At 35.6% G+C, this 22,694-nt stretch overlaps 2 protein-coding genes and 1 long non-coding RNA gene across 9 annotated transcripts in view; 1 reads left to right on the top strand and 2 right to left on the bottom strand.

Moving 5' to 3' along the window:
- flvcr2b (FLVCR choline and putative heme transporter 2b) overlaps positions 1-22,694 on the bottom strand; it is a 343,389-nt gene that overhangs the window by 237,752 nt on the left and 82,943 nt on the right. The window lies entirely within an intron of this gene.
- Positions 1-22,694, bottom strand: part of adgrg11 (adhesion G protein-coupled receptor G11) — an 85,028-nt gene that overhangs the window by 16,925 nt on the left and 45,409 nt on the right. For all 7 annotated transcript variants that reach the window (XM_087298758.1, XM_087298761.1, XM_087298756.1 and 4 more), the window contains 12 exons: positions 21,694-21,762; positions 18,371-18,481; positions 13,936-14,010; positions 13,689-13,835; positions 13,485-13,529; positions 13,246-13,314; positions 12,963-13,143; positions 9,501-9,660; positions 9,253-9,384; positions 6,445-6,552; positions 5,766-5,808; positions 4,194-4,294 (listed from right to left, as the gene is read on the bottom strand). In XM_087298758.1, coding sequence (XP_087154884.1) covers positions 4,194-4,294; positions 5,766-5,808; positions 6,445-6,552; positions 9,253-9,384; positions 9,501-9,660; positions 12,963-13,143; positions 13,246-13,314; positions 13,485-13,529; positions 13,689-13,835; positions 13,936-14,010; positions 18,371-18,481; positions 21,694-21,762 — 1,241 coding nt within the window. The remainder of the gene's footprint in view (positions 1-4,193; positions 4,295-5,765; positions 5,809-6,444; positions 6,553-9,252; positions 9,385-9,500; positions 9,661-12,962; positions 13,144-13,245; positions 13,315-13,484; positions 13,530-13,688; positions 13,836-13,935; positions 14,011-18,370; positions 18,482-21,693; positions 21,763-22,694) is intronic.
- On the top strand, positions 15,911-19,945 carry LOC147832337 (uncharacterized). The gene is made up of 3 exons (XR_015519143.1): positions 15,911-17,179; positions 17,724-18,497; positions 18,550-19,945. It is a non-coding gene; the product is annotated as an uncharacterized LOC147832337 (long non-coding RNA).

The raw sequence follows: 22,694 nt of genomic DNA, 5'->3' as shown, positions 1-22,694 counted from the left end.
TATATATATTCTCCTTATTTTTGAACACATCTATAATTATGTAGTGGCACAGAGTTAGACCTCTTTCTTGACTTCACACAGAAACAGGAAAACGTGCGGCATGACATCACTTTGTTGCAGAGGCGCTATTGGTTAAATACCAGCAAAATTAAAACACGAAAGCAGTTTGAAGCGGAACCGCGATTATGTCTGTGGTCTAAAGTTATTATAAAGTTGATGAGACTTTTAAGAGCCGTTGTAAACGTCCCTGATGAAAACAGAAACAGGCTCAAACCTAAGAAGGTAGAGATTTTAGTTTTCATTAAGAAAAACATACATTTCCTTCTGTGAAACTTACTACTGTGATGACAGCAAGAGTTAGGGGTGCAGTTCCTAAAAGCACATCACTGGCTTTGCAAACACTGTGGTACTTTTATCTATTTATTTTTGTTTACATGCCTGCTGGGTATTTTAAGTTAAGCTGCTGTTTGTTTTTATATTAAATTTTTGTTATATTTACTGTTAACTCAAATTCAACTGAAAGCTAATTCTACTCATTTGAAAAGAGTTTTGAACTCAGTGTTAAAAAAAAATGAGTTAGCAAAAACCTCATTACTTCAACTTAAATGGAGTAAGTTCACAGTCCTCATATAGATTAGTTTTTAACTCAAATGGTTTGTAGCAATCAGTTTCCTCAAATGGTTTGAGTTGCCGTAACTTATTGGGTTTTACTGTGCTCAGCTGGTTTGAGTTCTCTTCATTTATTGGGGTTTACTGTGCTCAAATTGCTTTGTTTACTCAAATGGATTAAGTTCACAGTACTCAGTTGGATTAATTTTTGAACTTAAATGGTTTGTTGCAATCGGTTTCTTCAAATAAGGTACTTTGAGTTACCTTAACTTTTTTGGTTTTACAGTGTACTTGATTGTTCAAGCTACCTCATAGCATGACCTCTGTTTGTTAGCTAAAATAAGATTATTTTGCTGATCCCATTGTCTAATTATTTTGTTTGTTTTAAGAAAAAAACTCAGTTAATCATATTATTTAGTAAAACACAACAATATGAGTTGCTTGTCTAGAAAATGTTTCTTAATTTAAGATTTTTTAGTTACTTGGAGAAAAATTGTTTGATTTGGGACATGTGGAGCTGCACATCCATATATTTCCTCTTCAGTGTTTGTACTCTCAGCAGTGAAAATTGACCCACACTGAACTGAACCTAACTGAACTTTTTGTTGAAAACAGTTGCTGTTTTCACTGTACAGTGTGGAATCTATAACTAATGTTTTCTTTATTTGCATGTATTATAGTTGTATAACTTTGTCTAAGTTCCTATTTTGTACATTTATTTTGTTTATTGTTCCATCATTTATTTCTAATTGATAATCCTTTTTTAGGTCGCGGAGTACTTGTACAGTATAAGCATTTTACTGCATATCTTACTGTAATGTTTATGACTGTGTATGTGACAAATAAAAATATGAAAGGGCGCTGTACAGGGAGTCAGTCGGACTCACTCAATCACAAAATTGTTCCACTGCACTAAAACTTTTGCTCCCTTGAGTCACCACTATTCACTGTGAAAACTAGGGAGCATCGAAGTTCACTATGGCTGTATCTAAAATCGCCCCCTATATCCTGTATAGGGGTATAATGAAAAATGAATACTAATTTTAATACGTTATTAGTTGCAAAATTAAACAAAACATTTATTGCCCAACTTTAATTGATGGGTGTAACACGTGCAATTAGAAATGTCAGCAAAATGATTGTTTAAATGTTATTAGTCCTAAAGCATTTAACACAGGATCGCATTTTCATCATTAAACCCTGGAATGTTTGTAGTAAAATTCAGAGTGTATTTCAAAATGCATTCTGAGCCAAAGATATAGCAAAAAGGTATCTTTAATATTAATATATTGATACTCACTCTCATTAGTTGGTATGAAACGCAAGTTACGATTGTTCGTTTTTCCCCTTTTGTGATATACATCCTCTTGAAATGATTTCTGAAATGAGAAAAAAATGTGGGCCGGTGCTTGACTTTGTTCCTTGGGAACCGATTGGATTGTTGGACAATGGGCGTTGCTAACAAAAGGGAGGAAGATTTGAATGCCAGTTCTGGAGGATTAGAGTCCACCCGAATTACTGTCAGATGTTCGATGATGACGAGAACCAGTCAATGACTAAATTTTTCAGACGGAAACGTATATTCGTTTACCCATCCCTAAAGAATCGACAGCATTACCCTAAATGACTGAAATCCACACTTTAAGTGAACGATAACTCCTCCCTAGAAGATGGATAGCTCCGCACTAAATAACTGATAATCTCACTCTAAATGACTGATAGTCTTGCCGTAAATGACGAATAGCCCCACTCTAAATGACTGATAGCCCCTCCCAAAAGATAGTTAGCCCCACCCTAAATGATTGATAGCCCCTCCCCCAAAGACTGATAGCCCTACCCTAAATGACTGATAGCCCCTTCCTAAAAGACTGACAGCCACACCCTAAATACCTGATAATCCTTCTCCAAAATATTGATAGCCCTGCCCTAAATGACTGCCCCTCTTCAAAAGACTGTTAGCCCCACTTTAAATGACTGATAGCCCCTCCCCAAAACTGTTAGCCCCACCCTAAATGACTGATATTCTTGCGTAAAAGATGGATTGTCTTACCCTAAATGACTAATAGCTCCTCCTCAAAAGACTGATAGCCCTGCTGTAAAATACAGATAGCCCCACCCTAAATGACGGATAGCCCCACCCTAAAGTAAAGATAGCCCCACCATAAACGACTGATAGCCCCTTTCTAAAAGACTGATAGCCCTGCTGTAAAATACAGATAGCCCCACCATAAACGACTGATAGCCCCTTTCTAAAAGACTGATAGCCCTGCTTTAAAATACAGATAGCCCCACCATAAACGACTGATAGCCCCTTTCTAAAAAACTGATAGCCCTGCTGTAAAATACAGATAGCCCCACCCTGAATGACTGATAGCCCCTCTCCAAAAAACTGATAGCCCTGCTGTAAAATACAGATAGCCCCACCCTGAATGACTGATAGCCCCTCTCCAAAAAACTGATAGCCCTGCTGTAAAATACAGATAGCCCCACCCTGAATGACTGATAGCCCCTCTCCAAAAGACTGATAGCCCTGCTGTGAAAGACAGATAGCCCCACCCTGAATGACTGATAGCCCCTCTCCAAAAGACTGATAGCCCTGCTGTAAAATACAGATAGCCCCACCCTAAATGACGGATAGCCCCACTCTAAAGTAAAGATAGCCCCACCATAAACAACTGATAGCCCCTTTCTAAAAGACTGATAGCCCTGCTGTGAAAGACAGATAGCCCCACCCTGAATGACTGATAGCCCCTCTCCAAAAGATTGATAGCCCTGCTATGAAAGACAGATAGCCCCACCCTGAATGACTGATAGCCCCTTTCTAAAAGACTGATAGCCCTGCTGTAAAATACAGATAGCCCCACCCTGAATGACTGATACCCCCTCTGCAAAAGACTGATAGCCCTGCTGTAAAATACAGATAGCCCCACCCTAAATGACTGATAGGGCCTCTTCAAAAGACTGATAGCCCCACTCTAAATAACTGATAGCCCTCCCCTAAAGACTGATAGTCCCGCCTTAAATGACTGATAGCCCCACCCTAAATGACTGATAGGTCCTCTCCAAAAGACTGATAGCCCCTCCCCTAAAGAGTGATATTCCCACCTTGAATGACTGATATACCCACCCTAAGCCCTGCTGTACAAGACTGATAGCTCCGCCCAAAATGACTGATAGCTCTGCACTAAATGACTAATATCGCCGCCATAAAATACTGATAGCCCTGCGCTAAAAAACTGATAGCCCCACCCTAAAAGACTGATACCCATGTCCCAAAGGAACTCCATGTGTCCAAAAAAAAGCCGTTTGGAGGGGGGAGGGAGGGTAATGGTATTTGACTAAATATTATGAGGGAAATTTTTTTTTAAAAGAATGAAGTGCGCAGGTACTTAGTTTATCTCCACTACATACATATGAAAGTAACAATAGCAAATGTAGATTTCATGCTCAAAAATACATTTAATTCGCAATTTTGCAACCTTTTTGCTATACCTTTGGCTAAGAATGCATTTTGAAATAAGCACTGAATTTTGCTCCAAATATCCCTTAAAGCTTCCAGAAGAAAAAAAAAATTGAGAACCTACCATAAGCACAGCGAAGAAAGTCAAGTGTTCACATTTGCATGTTATCCCACTTCCGTTAACCACAGTTCTGCACCCCTCAGTTGTCCAGTCTGGCTTACTCCCTGAAAAAAGGGGGGATGGGTTAGTTTTAAGCTGAAATAGAGATGAATTTTCATTGATATGTTCATTATAACACATCTAATTGTATACATCTTGTATCTCTCTCTCGATTAACCTCAGAACTGTTTACTTCACCTCATTCTACTCCATTCTCATCTCCTATTCTGCACTACTATTTATTTATCATCTTACATTTACATATTATATCTTGTACATACAGTTGAAGTCAGAATTATTAGTCCCCCTTTCTATTTTGTTTTCTTTTTTTTTATATATATTTCCCAAATTATGTTTTACAGAGCAAGGAAATTTTCACAGTATGTCTGATAACATTTTTTCTTCTGAAGAACGCCTTATTTGCTTTATTTTGGCTAGAATAAAAGAAGTTTTAAATTTTTAAAATCCATTTTAAGGTCAAAGTTATTGGCCCCCTTAAGCTATTTTTTTTAAAGATTGTCTTGAATTACCCTAACCTGCCTAGTTAACCTAACTAACCTAGTTAAGCCTTTAAATGTCACTTTAAACTGTATAGAAGTGTCTTGAAAAATATCTAGTCAAATATTATTTACTGTCATCATGGCAAAGATAAAATAAATCAGTTATTAGAGATGAGTTATTAAAAACATTATGTTTATAAATGTGTTGAAAAAAATCTCTCCGCTAAACAAAAATTGGGGGAAAAAATAAAAAAGGGGGGCTAATAATTCTGACTTCAACTGTATCTCTCGTTCAACCTCAAAACTGTTTACTTCACTTTATCCTACCTCACCTCTCATCCCCTATTTTGCATTACTGTTTATAGTCTACAGTTATTTCTACTGTAACTCGTTGTTTAGTGTGGTCTGTACAGTAAGGATAGAGTTTCATGTTTAGTAGTGAGTAGTGAGATGCACTTCTCATCGCATATGTATATAATGTACATTGTATATGTGTACAGTGACAATAAAAAGCATTCCATTCCATTACTTTTATTGTATGATTAGAAATCCCTGTTGTCTAGTGCCTTTAAACTATCTATTAAACTTCAGACTCGTTTCTTCTTGCTAGAGTACAAATTCAATGTTGAAGTATAACAAAAAATTAAGAATCAAAATTAGGACGTTTCAGACGTTAAGTTTTCTTAATATTAGTGCTGTGAAACAATGTACACTGTATTGTGTTATCTAAAAGTAAATGGAAACATGTTTAAATACACCCTTTTTCCTAAGAAAAATGTTTAGCATTTTATTTAAAGTTTGTAGAAATCTTATCTGTAGTTTGCAGAATTAACAAAAAAAATTTACTCAAACATCCAACTATAGACAGTAAATAAAAAAACTGCAAATTTTCAAGTTTTTATCAGTTTTTATGTATGAGCATTACAGAAATGATTGTCTGAATGCTTTCAGTAAAGCACTATATTTCATAAACATCTTCCCTTTACTTCAAACTGCAGCTTTACAATTATCTAAATACACAAAAAGGTTTACAGACCATTTCCATCCCATGAGTAACATGTAGGAGTTCCCGACGTGCTCTGTGAAAAAATACATCAGAATTTCATCAAATGAGATTTTGGCTCATTTAGAAGTCAGAATTATTAGACCCCCTGAATTATTAGACCCCCTGAATTATTAGACCCCCCGTTTATTTTTTCCCCAACCTCTGTTTAATGGGGAGAAGATTCCCTCAACACATTTATAAACATAATAGTTTTAATAACTCATTTCTAATAACTGATTAATTTTATCTTTGTCATGATGACAGTAAATAATATATGACTAGATATTTTTCAAGACACTTCTATACAGCTTAAAGTGACATTTAAAGGTTTAACTTGGTTAATTAGATTAACTAGGCAGGTTAGGGTAATTAGGCAAGTTGTATAATGATGATTTGTTCTGTAGACTGTCGAGAAAAAAATAGCTCAAAGGGGCTAATAATTTTGTCATTAAAATGGTTTTCAAAAATTTTACAACTGCTTTTATTCTGGTCAAAATAAAACCAAGACTTTCACCAGAAGAAAAAACATACTGTGAAACATACATTGTCAGACATACTGTGAACATTTCCTTGCTCTGTTACACATCATTTGGGACATATTAAAAAAAAAGAAAAAAAAAATCAAAGGGGGGCTAATAATTCTGTATATTTGTCCCACATTTCTGCTTACCTGACTCATGTTGAAGCTCAAATTGATGGTGTTACTCAGATTTTTGATTTTTGTCCCCATTTCGATTGCGTAAACTTCATTGTTCAAAACATCACTATTGTTTGCATCCTTAAAGCAGAAAAGAAACTGAATTAACTTTTTTTTCTGATTACACTGAAATTTAGCTTGTATTTAGAAACATGGTATTAAAATGCATTTTCATAAGTATGATTAAATAAATGAGCATAAATGATGTCTAAAATATATTTTGAAGGACAAGAAAAAGCAGAACTTTTATGGCATTATATATTTTCATGGGATAATATAATATTAAAATAATATGGTAAAATAATGATATTACAATGGTGTTAGTTTGATTATAGTTTTGCATGAGAACCATGAGACACATTGAGAACAGAATGAAAAATTTACCTCAGATTTTTAAAACCTTTCTAGCTGTGAAGTGTTCTCTCTCTTATGTTTGATAGATAATAGTAGTTTTACAAACTTTACAATTAGCTTTCTACATTTATATTTTGACACCTATTATATAAAGTGATAATTTTAAAGTCAAAGCTCTTAAAATTAATATTATCCCAGCATGTTAGCTTTAAGGACCCGGCATACTTCAAATGACCTTCAAAAAAACCCTTGCGCTACAGTAGGTGGGGTTGTAAATGTGTCATGCATATAGAGGTTATGCTGCTCCCATGTACCCTAAATACAACAATGGCAGCTGAGAGAGAAGAACAACTTCATAAACATCTGACAAAGAGACTAATCTACAAGACAGCATCATATTTTTACTTTTAATTTAGTATGTAAGCCCCTTTGAGTCTTTAAAATATTTATAGTGTTCGTGCATGTGTGGATACATCTGTACCAGCTTTGCTTCTCATCTCTACAGAGAATTCTGTAGAGACATGTCAATGTCGCATGTCAATTAAGTAACCAATAAAGGCTCAAAGGTGTTTAGAAGCCTAATCAATCTGCCCCCAAAAGTTTGCTTTGGTGAGCTGCTTCAATTCAAACTGCCGAACTCAAAACAAACTTAATTTTGGCCAGATTTTATTTGAAATTACATAACTTCAACCTGTTCTTCAATTTCATTTGAAGTATACAGGAAACTTTAGTTAATACGGTATAGGAAAAATTCCATCAGATAAAAGTGAACAAAAAAAAAAAAAAAATCCCTGATATTCCATGACGTGAAGAAAGATTGATAACACTTTAGAATAATAGACCATTAGTTAATAATAGTTATTGTATTTATTAACATTAACCAAGTATGAATAATCTTGTAAAGCAATAATTAATCATAGTTCAACATTTACGAATGCATTATTAAAATCCAAATTTGAGCTTGTTAACATTAGTTAATATGAACTAACCTTATTAAACTTACATAACATTAACTAGCATTAACAGACATGATCAAATACCGTAATTTATGTATTACTAATAGTTTGTTCATGTTAGTAAATACATTAATTAACATTAATGAATAAACCTTTATTTTAAAGCAGATCCCATTTTACATGTTATAGCTCATAGATTGATTAATGCCATTGCTTCACCGCACTATACACATTTTCTCTGGAGTTTCATGTATTTCGAGTGTTTAATTTTTAATTTTTCGACAATTCTACACTTTCACTTTCTTTCAGAAACATTTCATTCATGCCCCTCGTGACAAACTGAGTTATTGTATGCGAGTATGAATTAAGGACTGGTGGAGGAGTGGTGCTTTAATGGAATTTAATACCGCATGCTGAATGGGACAAAAAAACCTTGGCATTTTGCGGTGTGTGTGTCTGTGGTCCTTCACTGACTAGATAGGTGCAGAGAATATACAGCAGTGTGTGTATGAAATATCTTGTTGAAAAACGTGGCAAAAATGCTACATGACGGTAATAGTTTGATTGCGGTGTTTACATGTCTGTACTGCACTGCAATAATATGTCTACAATCGGCATACTCAAGAGGAGAAGGGAAGGAAAAGATGTGGTAGAATAAAAGTGTACAATCAATAGGGATAACCGTACCCTGGAGAAAACTGTGAAACAAAACCCATTCAAAAAGGTGGGGGAGATTCACAAAGAGTGGACTGCAGCTGGAGTCAGTGCTTCAAAAACTAGCATTCACAGTTGTATGCAAGACATGGGTATATAATAAATAATCTCTAATGTGCATTCCTCAATAAAAAAATTACATCAAAAATCGCTGTTTACATAGCGAAGCAGTGGGTAGTGCTGTTGCCTCACAGCAAGAAGGTCGCTAGTTTGAGCCTTGGCTGCGTAAAACATGTGGTGGTTAAGTAGGTGGTTCATTCCGCTGTGGTGACCCCGGATTATTAAAGGATTTAAGCCAAAAAGAAAATGACTGAATGAATAAATTGTTGTTTACATGGTAAACTCTTAATCAGAGTATTGTCTTAATCATATTAAAATCAGATTACTGGTGTCCATATAAATGTACTCGTTGTGTTGCCCGAAATGATCAGAATGGTATAGTTAGAATACATATCAGCATTTACAGAACAAAATAAACCAAATACGGGGGATTTTCATCTACCTTTGGAAGTGTTAAACAATGAACTCAAAATGAAGCTCACAACGACTCAGAATTTTGTGTGATTAAATAGTTGTTTTTTAGTAATTTTTTTAAATCTTGCAACTGCGAAAAAGTCAGAATTGGGAGACAGAAGGATTCATTTATCTTTTTCATTTTTAAATAATAGCCTATGTAATGCACTTGAGCTAGCACTAAACAGATTTAAACTTTTGCTATCCTGCATAAAACCATTGAAAGTGACAAGCTTAATCATACCTTTGACATGTTAGGAAATCTAAACACCCCCAGAAAAGCATTTGAGCTCTGGTTGAGGGCTTGCTGTGCTGCTTCCTTTGGTACAATTAAAGCATTTGGATAGTTCTTCAGTACGGTAGGATCATCTATAAGCTGTAAACATAAGGTGATTTACATGCTGAGATACAAACATGTTTTGTCAACACAACACTAAATTAAATATTATTTAATTGACAGAATCAAAGTGCATATGTGGTCTGTTCACTTACTCTGACGCCAGTTGCTGGAGAGTAAATGAAAGCGGTTTCCGTGACTTCAGACTCACTTTGAATTTTCTTCAAAATACCTTTAACGCTACCCATGGATACAGATGCTACAGTCAAATTTCCCATGTAAGACAGCATGCTGGAGAGATCTTTCATGGCCGAACTGAACGAAATACAAAATCATTAATTGTTTTATCTTATTTAACATGTTTAAAAAGAAACTGATTCATTTGAGAGCAGGCTTTTTATAGTACACAAAAATTTAAATCATAAAACCATAATTTACTTCAGATGTTTCAAATAATTCTCAGGTTATGTTGTGTAACTTTAAAGTGCATCCAGAAAGTATTGATAGGGCTTCACTTTTTCCACATTTTTTATGTTACAGTCTTATTCCAAAATGAATTAAATTGATTTATTTCCTTAAAATTCTACACCCAATACCCCATTATGACAATGTGAAAAAGAGTTTTTGAAATTGTTGCAAATTTACTTTTTTTTTATTGAGCATATATATATTATACAATTTCAGTCAACAATATAAAAAAGGCTCAAATATTTTTGTGTAAATATACATACAAAACAAAGCAGAAAAGACAAACAATGTGGAAGTAGAATACAATTTTGTAGCAAGTAGTACAATAAGAGTTTATATATATATATAAAACACATTTTACACATACTGATTGTAAGAAGTCTATGAAGGGTTGCCAAATATTATAAAAACCTGAGAGATTTTCCTTTAACAGATATCTAATTCTTCTAGATGTAAAGTATTGGAGAGATCTCGAAGCCACATTTTGTCAGTAGGTATCGTTGGTCCTTTCCATGACATCAAAAGTATTTTTTTAGCAGTAATAAGAGAGTAGGAAATGAACAGCTGTTGAGCTGAAGTAAATTTTCTAAATAACTCTGATGTGCCAAGAATAATCAACAATGGTTCAGGTAACAGTGTAGTCTTAAAAATTCTTGACAGTACATTAAATACATCAGACCAGTAGCTTGTGACCTTCGGGCAAGAAAAAAAGCATGGAAAAGTGTTGCATTAAGGGACTGACATTTATTACAATTTGATAAAGCGTTTGGGAAAATGTTGTGGATCTTTATTTTTAAAAAGTGAAGCCTATGTATAATTTTGAATTGTATAAGACGATGTCTCATATTATAGGAGCAGGAATGTATGTGTTCCAAAGATTCTTCCCAGATGTCATCAGGAATATGGGTACCCATGTCCTTCTCCCAGCTATCCTTATATTTCTTGGATGAGGGGGGGGGTATTGTTTGTAATTTGTTATAAATATTAGAGATAAATTAATTTTTATATGGGGATATAGTGCAACATCCAACAAGCATAGATTGTGGCTGTGTATCGAAATCTGGCATGAATTTTTAAATGTAATCTCTAACCTGTAGATATCTAAAGAAATTATTGTTATGTAATTTGAACTTTGTTTGCAAATTGTGCAAAGGAAGCAAATTTACCCTCAATATCCAGGTCACGGATACAACATAATCCTAATTTCCTCCAATTAGTAAACGTCAGATCTAAATTAGAAGGGGGAAAGGATGGATTTTTAGCAATTGGTAGAAAATTTACTAAATAAAAAATCTGAAAAAATCACATGTACAGAAGCTTTGACAGCCTTTGCCGTAAAGCTATAAATTGAGCTCAGGTCCATTCTGTTTCCACTGTTCATTCTTCAGATATTTCAACATCTTAATTGGAGTTCACCTGTGATAAATTCAGTTGACTGGACTAATTTGAAAAGGCATACACCTGTCTATATAAGGTCCCAGGGTTGACAGTGCATGTCAAAGCACAAACCAAGCATGGAGACAAAGGAATTGTCTGTAGACCTCTGAGACAGGATTGTCTCGAGGTACAAGGCTGGGGAAGGTTACAGAAAAATGACTGCTGCTCGGTAAGTTCCAATGAGCACAGGGGGCTCCATCATCAGTGAGTGGAAGATGTTTGGAACCATCAGGACTATTCCTAGAGCTGGCCAGCCATCTAAGCTGAGTGATCATGGGAGAAGGGCCTTAATCGGGGAGGTGATCAATAACCCGATGGCCACTCTGTCTGAGCTCCAGCGTTCTTCTGTGGAGAGAGGCGAACCTTACAGAAAGACAACCATCTGTGCAGCAATCCACCAATCAGGCCTGTATGGTAGTGTGGCCAGACAAAAGCCACACCCCACCTGGAATTTGCCAAAAGGCTTCTGAAGGACTCTCAGACCATAAGAAACAAAACTATCTGGTCTGATGGAACTAAAATTGAACTCTTTGGAGTGAATGCCAGGCGTTACGTTTGGAAAAAAACAGGCACCACTCATCACCAAGCTAATACCATCCCTACAGTGAAGCATGGTGGTCATGCTGTGGGGCTGTTTTTCAGCAGCAGGAACTGGAAGACTATTTAGGATAGAGGAAAAGATGAATGCAGCAATGTACAGAGACATCCTGAATGAAAACCTGCTTCAGAGTGCTCTTGACCTCAGACTGGGGCGACGGTTCATCTTCCAGCAGGACAATGACTTAAATCACACCACCAAAATATCAATGTAGTGGCTTCACAACAACTCGGTAAATGTCCTTAAGGGGCCCAGCCAGAGCCCAGACCTAAATCCTATTGAACATCTCTGGAGAGATCTGAAAATGGCTGTACATCGTCATTTCCCATCCAACCTGACAAGAGCTTGAGAGGTACTGCAAAGAGGAATAGGCAAAAATGGCCAAAGACAGTTGTGCCAAGCATCATATTCAAAAAGACTTGAGGCTGTAATCGCTGCCATAGGTTCATCAGCAAAGTGTTGAGCAAAGGCCTTGAATACTTCTGTACATCAGATTTTTCAGCTTTTTTATTTTTAATAAATTTGCAACAATTTAAAAAAAAATTCACATTGTTATTATGGGGTATCGTGTTTAGAATTTCGAGGAAATAAATTAATTTTATCCATTTTGGAATGAGGCTGTACCACCTGCAAAGGCCTTTAAATGGTCTCTCAGTCTAGTTCTGTAGCTTAAGACACAAAAGGTCATTGCAAAAGAGGCTGGCTGTTCACAGAGCTCTGTATCCAAGCACATTAATAGAGAGGCGAAAGGAAGGAAAAAGATGTGGTAGAATAAAAGTGTACAATTAATAGGGATAACCGCACCCTGGAGAGAACTGTGAAACAAAACCCTTTCAAAAAGGTGGGGGAGATTCACAAAGAGTGGACTGCAGCTGGAGTCAGTGCTTCAAAAACCACTATTCACAGATGTATGCAGGACATGTGTATATAATAAATATTTTATAATGTGCATCCCTCAATTAAAATATTAGGTGCAGGATTAGAAACTAACAGAAGAGGGCAATAAATGTTAAAATGAAGATTACATTTTTCCATTTATTGAAGATAAAAATGTATATATTATTCATCTAAACCTTATTAGATTCAAAATATGTACATTTTAAAAAGTACTTACGCAGCTGCCCCAGCATCAATCACTGTTTTAGTATCATTTTGATTAAATTTTTCTGTTATTTCTGCAGGTAAAGTGATTGTTTGCGCAGGCTGAAAAGGATTTCCACACTTAATACAAGCTGCACTGCCTCCATTGATTTCAAATGTGTTCATTTTATTGCTAACATTATTTGAATTATCATCTGTGAAAAATATAAAAATAAATAATTAAAAGCAATATGGAGCATTTGTGTAAAGTTCTGAAAGTGAATATTGCTAAAAGTAGGCATATTATACTTTCTTACCGCTACAGCTGGGATTGTATGATGCTGTTTCACATGCCTTTTTGGTATTCAGACAGGTCACATTACATGCTAACATACACAAAAAGAACAATATTACAAATAATATACAGCGTATGAAAAAAGCAAATAACACAGTGAATGTCACATTTATCACTGTCTTTCTAACAGTAAATCAGTCCACTTACTAACACATCTTTTAATCTGATATAATATTTATACATTTTTGGGTTAGTACTCACTGTTGTTGTTGAAAGAAGTAGTGGTCTGTTCAGTCCAACTACAATCTTTAACAAAGAGAACAGAAACAAGCTTTTGAATACAATGGTTTAATTTGAGAAGGTTTCTGTTACCTAAAATCATGTACCCTCTTTATTTTACAAAGGAACATACAAATACTGCTTTTCAGTAAAATGATAAGTAAAATGAATTATCATTTTATTTACTGTTTCCAGTAATCCAGTTTGCCCAGGTCACATTTCTGCAGCCCTTTCCAATTAAACAGACAATTGTGGGTAGAACTGATCTGCTTATGTTGAGTTGGTATATGTCGGTATATGCTGTGTCTTTTCTTGGAAAAGAAACTCCCAAATCTGCAAAACAACAGGTTAGAAAACATGTTTTTTTAAAGTAAATTCCCAGGTTTTGTTGCTTAAAGCACTAGTTTCTCACCCCAAAAACTTTCCAACTCACCACTTCTGAATATTGTTGCCTTTTTAGAGGTTGAACTTCCATCAATTGGAAAAACACAGATGCTTGAGTTCTTTTCTGAATGAAACAAAAAGCAGTAAGACTTTACAATAAAGTTTCATTAGTTACTGTTGATTAAGATATTTACTAACATGAATAAGCAGTGAATTATAAATTGATTACTGTATTTAGTTTAAATACTGTTGTTTATTGCCAGTGGTGTAAAGTAACAAATTACAGATACTCAAATGACTGTAATTGAGTAGTTTTTTCTCAGCAATTGTAATTTACTAGTTATAAAAATGTGTATTTACTTTCCCTTGACTAAATTTTTCGAGCAGTATCGGTACTTTGACTCCACTACTTTCCTTCAACTGGCAGTCACTACTTTATTTTTTCTTGTCTATGGGAATTCCAATCAAATCGCACATAGAAGGTGAATCGCATCATAATGAACTACATTAAAACATGGGCGATTTATAATTTGTAAGCATCACAAGTATCCAAGAAGATGTCCACAATCTTTACACCCATTGACCCAGAGACTGTTTAGATGCATGTCACTGATGTGAAGATGACGAATGTTTACTTTATGTTGACTGAAATTACCTTAAACACCCATCAGGCACAAGACGTCAACATAACGTCAGATTGACGTTGTACCCCACTTTCTAATACAACCTACAATCAACCAAATATCAACGTCATTGTCAGGGTTTCAGGAAGGATGAGGGAGCGAGGACTCAAGTGCAAATGCAGGATAATTTATTGATAATAGAAATAAAATAAAAGAACAACAAAAACCACCCAGAGGGGGAAAAACATAACTTTAACACTAACAAACTTGGCACAACAAGAACAAGGCAAGACTGGAGCAGGAACATGGGGAGTGTAGACAACGAACTGGCACAGGACTCAAAACATGAGGGGATTTTAAAGCAAAAGTAAATTGACACAAACAGGTGAACATGACAAACTAATAATGAGTTAACAAGGAGGGTGGGACTAGACAATAGACGGGAGAGCGCATGACACAGAGAGACAACACAAGCCATCTGTCTCACTGAAGCATGTCTCACATAAGCATTTAGCTCGTCAAACTGGTCGTGGTGGTGGAGTTGCATGAAGTATTAGCGCTTAATGTTATGCTTCCGGATATTATGCAAAAACCTGTTATCTTTCACTTTAATCACCATATATAGACCCCCAGGACACTATGTCAATTTTCTAAGAGTTTTCTGATTTTATTTCTGACTTACTAGTGAAACTGATAAAACATTATATGTAGGAAACTTTAACATCCACATACAGTAGATAACACTAACGATACATTAGAGCTTGTGTTTATGGATTTACTACATTCACTTGGGATAAAGCAAAACGTTGTTTGTCCAACCCATCGCTTAAAGCATACATTAGATCTCATTCTGTCTTATGGAATTGAGGTCATTGATGTAGATATTATACCACAAAGTGATGATATTACAGACTACTACCTCTTACTATATAAGCTGTGTCTACCTGAAATTAGCAGATCTCCACCGATATATATACCTGATATTTTTCAATTACGAAATGCACCCGCAAACGCAGTTGACCTTGATGTAGAAACCAGCAGTATGTTGTCTTTACTAGCACACTAAATACTGTGGCACCCTTAAAATTAAAAAAAGGCTAGAGAGAATAAAACTACACCATGGTATAACAGTCATACTCGTTATCTCAAAACAGCAACCCGTGCCCTGGAACGTAAATGGAAAAAAACTAATTTAGAGGTCTTTAGAATTGCGTACAAAGACAGTATGTCCAGCTATAGGAGGGCTCTTAAATCTGCCAGGGCTGAGCACCTCCGCAAACTGATAGAAAATAATCATAACAATCCTAGATTTTTATTTAACACGATCGCTAAATTAACAAATAATTGGTCATCTTTGGAACAACCGCAAATTAGTAATGATGACTTCATGAATTTTTTTTTGTGATAAAATAGAAGGCTTTAGATAGAAAAATAGAAGATGTTAAACTTTCTGTACCACCTTATACTTCAGATCCAGTAAACATTACACTGAATCATAATAACCTATGTGCCTACAAATCACAGAACAGTTTTAAACCAGCTACGTGTATGTTGGACTCAATTCCATCAAAAATGCTGAAAGAATTGCTACCTGTTATAGAAGAACCTCTTCTTAATGTTATCAACTCTTCTTTATCTTTAGGCCATGTACCGAATCCCTTCAAGCTAGCTGTTATTAGGCCTATCATTAAGAAACCACAACTGGACCCCAGCAACTTACAGAACAGTACAGAAACTGCATTAGTGAAAATAACCAATGATTTACTCTTAGCTGCTGACCAAGGGTACATCTCGCTATTAGTTTTACTCGATCTTAGTGCCGCATTTGACACCATCGACCACAATATCCTTGTAAATCTCTTAAATTCTACAGGTGTCCAGGGACAGGCTCTACAATGGTTTAGGTCATACTTAACTGACTGTTACCAGTTTGTAAATATTAATGAACAGTTTTCACAAGCCAGTCCAGTAAAGTATGGGGTGCCTCAAGGATCAGTTTTAGGCCATTTGCTGTTTACAATATACATGCTACCTCTGGGTGACATTATTAGAAGACATGGGATCAGCTTTCACTGCTATGCAGATGATCCTCAATTATATATTTCAGCTAAGCCTGATGAAATGTCTGAACTGTCTAAGCTAGCTGAGTGTATTATAGATGTTAAAGACTGGATGACCAACAACTGACTTCTCTTAAACAAAACAGAATTATTACTTATTGTGCCTAAATCATGTACACATCAGATCTTACAACTTAACCTGCAATTAGAGGGATACAGTTAGCGTTAGCTCTACTATAAAAGATCTGGGTGTCATAAAAGACAGCCATGTCACAAAAACTGCCTTCTTTTATCTGATAAATACCACTAAGTTAGGAAGTATGCTATCCATCTCAGATGCAGAAAAGCTAGTCCATGCTTTTATGACTTCTAGGCTGGATTACTGTAACGCTCTGTTTGCTGGCTGCCCAGCATCCTCTATTAACAAACTTCAATCAGTACAAAATGCAGCTGCCAGAGTTCTTACCAGGTCTAGAAAATATGATCATATCACCTCCTTACACTGAAACTTACAGAACAGTACAGAAACTGCATTAGTAAAAATAATCAATGATTTACTCTTAGCTGCTTATCAAGGGTGCATCTCGCTATTAGTTTTACTCGATCTTAAGCTGCATCCGAAATGGCACACTATACACTATGCACTCATCCACTATGTACTTATGCACTTACACACTCAACATAATAGTATATGTATGTAGTGTTGTCCCAAATGGCACACTAATGTGTTTTTACTAAGCGGAAATTCAAACCGTTTCCCTGATGACGTTTGACGGTTGCCAAATCAGTGAAATAAACGACCGAATTATCAGATAATACCTGCTGTGAGTATTGCCGCATTCACCATCGGGAGGCGCTATAATCACTCTCATAGGAGAATTTTGCTTTCACCATCCAAAATAAATAAAGTTATTCAACATGTGTGTCCGATAGCTCCGCCCTTTCCGCTACGTAAGCAAACCTGCGGTCGTTGAGTGCGTGAAGTGTCCATCATTACACACTTCATTTTAGCGGCTGAATGAGTGCATCATCCGGGTAATTAAAGTGCAATTATTATTTTTAGAGTTTTCAGTGTGAACACACTACTTACACTATTTATACTACAAAATGGCGTAGAATAGTGCATAAGTATGCGATTTGGGACACAGCTTTAGTGATCTTATTGTCTCCAGGGACAGATGAGTCTTTGATGACAGCCAGGGTTCTCCAGCCTTCAGCGCATAGACTGCAGAACTGCACAAGACGTTTGGCCTAAAGGAGAAATGGTCATGCCCAACTGAGTCTGGTTTCTTTCTCTCTAGGTTTTTTAATTCTTCATTTTCGCAAATTGGTGACGTTTTTTCCTCGCCGCTGTCGCCACTGGCTTGCATGGTTCGGGACCCATAAAGCTGTGCATCAATGGATTTGTTCTTCAGTGTTTGGACTCTCAGTATTGAATATTAAACCACACTGAACTCAACTAAACTGAACTGGACTTAAACTCTGAAAACTGGACTGAAACTGTTTCAACTCACTATAATATTCCATTTGAAGCTGCTTTGAAACAATCTACAAGCAAAAGCGCTATAGAAATAAAGGTGAATTTAACTGAATGAAAGATTTACCATTTGTTCATAAATGGTGCACATTTCACCATTATTTAATGTTGGCTGGCAAAAAAGCAATATATTTCTGCCACAAACCAAAAGTCTATTAGTGCAGTCAAACCATGATATGCAGAAATTAACCAAGACATTGTTCCAATAAATTGTGTGTGCTTATGTGTACATGTGGATGTTTCTATTTTAAAAAAAAAACTCACCTGACTGTCCAGTAAGATTGCATCGACTTGAGGAAGGTGATGGGACCCAGGTACCATTTTGGCAAGTGCCTTGTAAGCTGTTCATTAGTAAGTTTGTCAGGCCAGTCAAACCTTTAATAGACGAACAGTTAAACAGGCAATGGTCAAAGGGGTAATCCGTAAAACAGGCAAAAGGTCAGGGCAGAAAACAAACATAAAACAAGGAACAATGCAGAAGTCAAAACGAACAACACAGGAAACACTAGAAATATCCACAACAGGAGAACAACACTGAGCACTTAATATGTGTGAGTGTGGTACATATATGTGAGTCATTACAGTTTTTTCCAATTGTTTACACACAATTACTTGTACTTCAGACACAATTTCTACAACATGTAACTGATGCACCAACCCCCTGAACCAATTCTGCTAAACTACAAGCACAATTCCTGCTTTACACTCAAATTGCAGGTTTACAACAATCTTTTTTTCAAAACACTACACACAATTCTCTGCATTTTACACAATTTTCATGCAGAAAATCTTTTGTTTTCACAAGGAACACACTGTCATTCAAAATTGTATAGTCAGTTGCTTTACTTTACATATAACTCATCACATGAGTAAACACTTGTCGCACAGAATTTCAATTTAGAAATCAGAGCTCATCTGGATCATAACTGGTTCTCTGCCCGCCCACAATTTTTAGTGGTTTATCTCCCTCCATATTCTCCATTCCTCAAACCTATTGAGGAATTGTTTTTCTGTCTGGAGATGGAAAGTGTATGACTGAAATCCACACACACGTATACCCCTTTTCCAAGCAATAGCAGTTGATGCATTTCATGGCTGGATTCGCCATGCAAGGTGACATTTCCCCCGCTGCTTGGCCAGACCAAAACAGAAAAGAGGATGCAGTATAGCTGTTTTAATTTTTTTGTTTGTTTTTTACTGTAACTGTATTCTGTAAATACTTCTGTTGATGGTACATGTAGACAACGTTATCTACAACTTTGTGTTGGTTAGGACGAACACTGTGTAAACTGTATTTGTGGGGAAAATACAGTAAAATATATTTGGTATTTGTGTGTTTTGTATAAAACAATATTCTGAAATATTTTACAAAGCAATTCTGTAGGCCTATGTACTGTCTGTCTGTAGTAAGTGTAACACTGAACAAAAAAGACTGACAGTAAGTCATTATGATGAATGGTCAGAGTGTTTTACATTCAGCACATCAGTGTTCAACTGTTCTTATAAATGTCTATTGATGTGATGGCTTGTGTGTTTCATTTGAAAACAAAATACCATTTTGAGAAGAAATCACATCGTTTTGAACGTAGAGTTTCATTTTGCAGAAGAATTGAAGAGTTTTGCCCAATGTGTGTGTGTTTTGTGATTTGTGTGTAGAGTTCTGACAATATGAGACCTGCTTACAGAAAATGTGTGTAAACAATTGGAAAAAACTGTAATATCCTGCAGGTGTAGTGTAAGTTGATTGGCGCAATACAAAGTTAGAGGTGTAGTCTGGGTAAATGGCAGAGGTACAAGGTGGATTGACATCTGATTGAGGTTATGGCACTCCCACTAGTAACAATTAAAGCAAAGTGGCTTTGGTCAATATAATTTTAATTATCCTTTTAATAAAATTTTATTTGACTGAGCAATAATGACATTCCAAGATATTTTACTCTAAGATACCCCTTAAATCTAATAACACAGGCTTATCTGTGTACTTAGAATCATCTTGACCAAAAGTGAATATATTCACATGCATATCTCTTATAACTCTGCTGTTCTTAACTGTTTGGCACCATCTTGCAACTTAATAGTAATACAAGTAGGTTGTATTATTGTATAACATTTAAAAGTATATATTTTTATTGATTAAAGAATATTAATATTAATAATAATGATAATGCATTGTATTTGTGATCTACTATTCTTAAATCCAAAGCGCTAAATATATATTAAAATAGAATGTTTACCATGAAATCAAGATGGACTTTTTTGTCTTTTACATTTGAATCATTTAGCAGACATGTTTATATAAAGCAATTCATTTTTCTGTGAGTCTGTGCTTTGTGTTTGTGCCTAAACATCTGAAGACTTCACAGCCAACGTTTCTGTTTTTTCTATTTTGGTTTGCCTATATTTCTTTCCTAATTTGTTTTCATTTAGAAATTTTGATAGTAAATGGTTTTATATCTGTTTTATTTCACTTTTAGTTATTTTCTATTACCTTATCTTTGATTTATTTCTTTAGTGTTGTATTACTCTTTCACTCATTTTCTTTTTGGCTTAGTCCCTTTATTAATCCGGGGTCGCCACAGTGGAATGAACCGCCAGCTTATCCAGCATGTTTTTACGCAGCGGATGCCCTTCAAGCCGCAACCTTTCTCTAGGAAACATTCACACACTCATTCACACATACACTACGGACAATTTAGCCTACCCAATTCACCTGTACTGCATGTCTTTGGACTGTGAGGAAAACCGGAGCACCCGGAGGAAACCCATGCAAACTTCACACATAAACTGAGGCAGCTAAGGCTCGAACCAGCAACCTTCTACTGTGAGGCGACAGCACTACCTACTGCGCCACTGTGTCGCCTGGCACTCAACATATAAAATATTTAGTCAGCAATCATAATTTAGGTCAGTTAAAACATCACCATGAACTGAAAAGTTTCTTACAATTACGTTTTGCAACCCAAATTTAAGGTGCAGTATTTAAGTAGGACACCCAGGGGTTGGACTATTTATTGCATGCCTGGTTTCAAATGGGCAAGCACAGTTTGCCAGATTGATTAAATAAAAGCAACAGCACAAGATAGAAGAAATTTTTTCATAAAGTTTTTGTTCTAACCAACACCTAAAATTGATATTTTAGAAACAGCTTCTATTTCTTGCAGCTGAACCGGTTAAACTGACAATGATCACCTCAGGTACACCTCATGTGCTTTATTCAGTGTTAAATGCTATGTGATATGCATATGCATTGTGAGTTTGAACGCCATTATACATGACATTTATTGCCATACTACTGAAAGCAAAGGCATAAAGTTCACCTCAGATCTAGAAAATAAAATAACACAAACACATATAAGTGATTTAGTGTGTACGTTTAATAATGTTAAAGAGGTTTAATATGCATTAAATAGATTATAAACCTTATCATTTAAGTGTTGTATGCCGTCCCAGCTGCAACACACTGGGAAAGCCAAAACACAAACGGTCCAAAGAACAAAACATACCTATTCAAAACTTACAGGCTCTAGCTTATCAACATTTGTGTCTGTGTGCGTGTATGTAAACTTCTCTTTTAATGACGGCCTCACCTGCGTCTCCATTTTGACGGCATAACTCTGAGAGAGAAACTGGGTTCCAGACATCCTTTCTACAAGTACCTATGAATCAAATGAAAAGTTATGTGGCTTTATTTAATATAACTTTAATTATTACACAGCTCTCTGAAAACTTGATTTTGACAGGCCAACCATGCCTTTCCATAGTATTTTATTCTCAGATGACAGCCAGTAAATCTAATAACACAGGCTCATCTGGGTACTTTGAATCATCGTTACAGTTCTTGACTGTTTAGTGCCATATTATTACAGCTCAGGCCTTAGTTTTCAAAAACCTACCAAAGTCTACATCATACTTACATTGTACCTAAAGCTGTACCTTAATGTGTTTCGAGAAATGTTTTTACCATCGTTAAGTCGTAAATTCGTAGGTTGGTCTGGACCACTCTTAGCTGTACCTTATCACTGTTGACATCTCACTTCACCGAATGGACAAAATGCCATTAAACCTACTTTATACTTAAGTCTATACGAATATAAATCTTTAAGATGTAATTACACACCCAGTGTTAAATTAAGCAAATTAAAAAGTTGTCCTGCAAATATTAAACTTGGCATTACATGTATGATTGTTAGGCTTCAGATGATTGTGTTTCAATCATGAATTTTATTGGAGGTTTGGTGGCAGCAGCAATACACATTTTTAATTACAGAAAAATTTAGTCCTCTGGCAACCATGACAAGCAATTACACTACTACTAATAATAATAATATTAAATGCAGCTTAGATATAGTTTAACTTTGTTGAGTGAAACATTACAGAGATCCCCATAGCCCTGATATTTAGCTTCTTACGGCTCCTCTTTTTCTCCTATTTTCTGCTAAATAACACTATATATTTTACGTGTTACGTGTTAATGAAATGCTCGTAGGTCCAATGCAAATATTGTCGCCATAAACAAGGATACCATACTATGTACATTTTCCATAAACATTTCTTTAAAAAAATTAGAGAAGTTTTATCATTAACAGAA

The sequence above is a fragment of the Danio rerio genome, chromosome 20, assembly GCF_052040795.2.
Source record: "Danio rerio strain M-AB ecotype USA chromosome 20, GRCz13ab, whole genome shotgun sequence".
In the NCBI taxonomy this organism is placed as follows: Eukaryota; Metazoa; Chordata; class Actinopteri; order Cypriniformes; family Danionidae; genus Danio; species Danio rerio.
The sequence above is the reverse complement of the archived record's forward strand: the minus strand, read 5'-3'. Positions and strand labels throughout refer to the sequence as shown.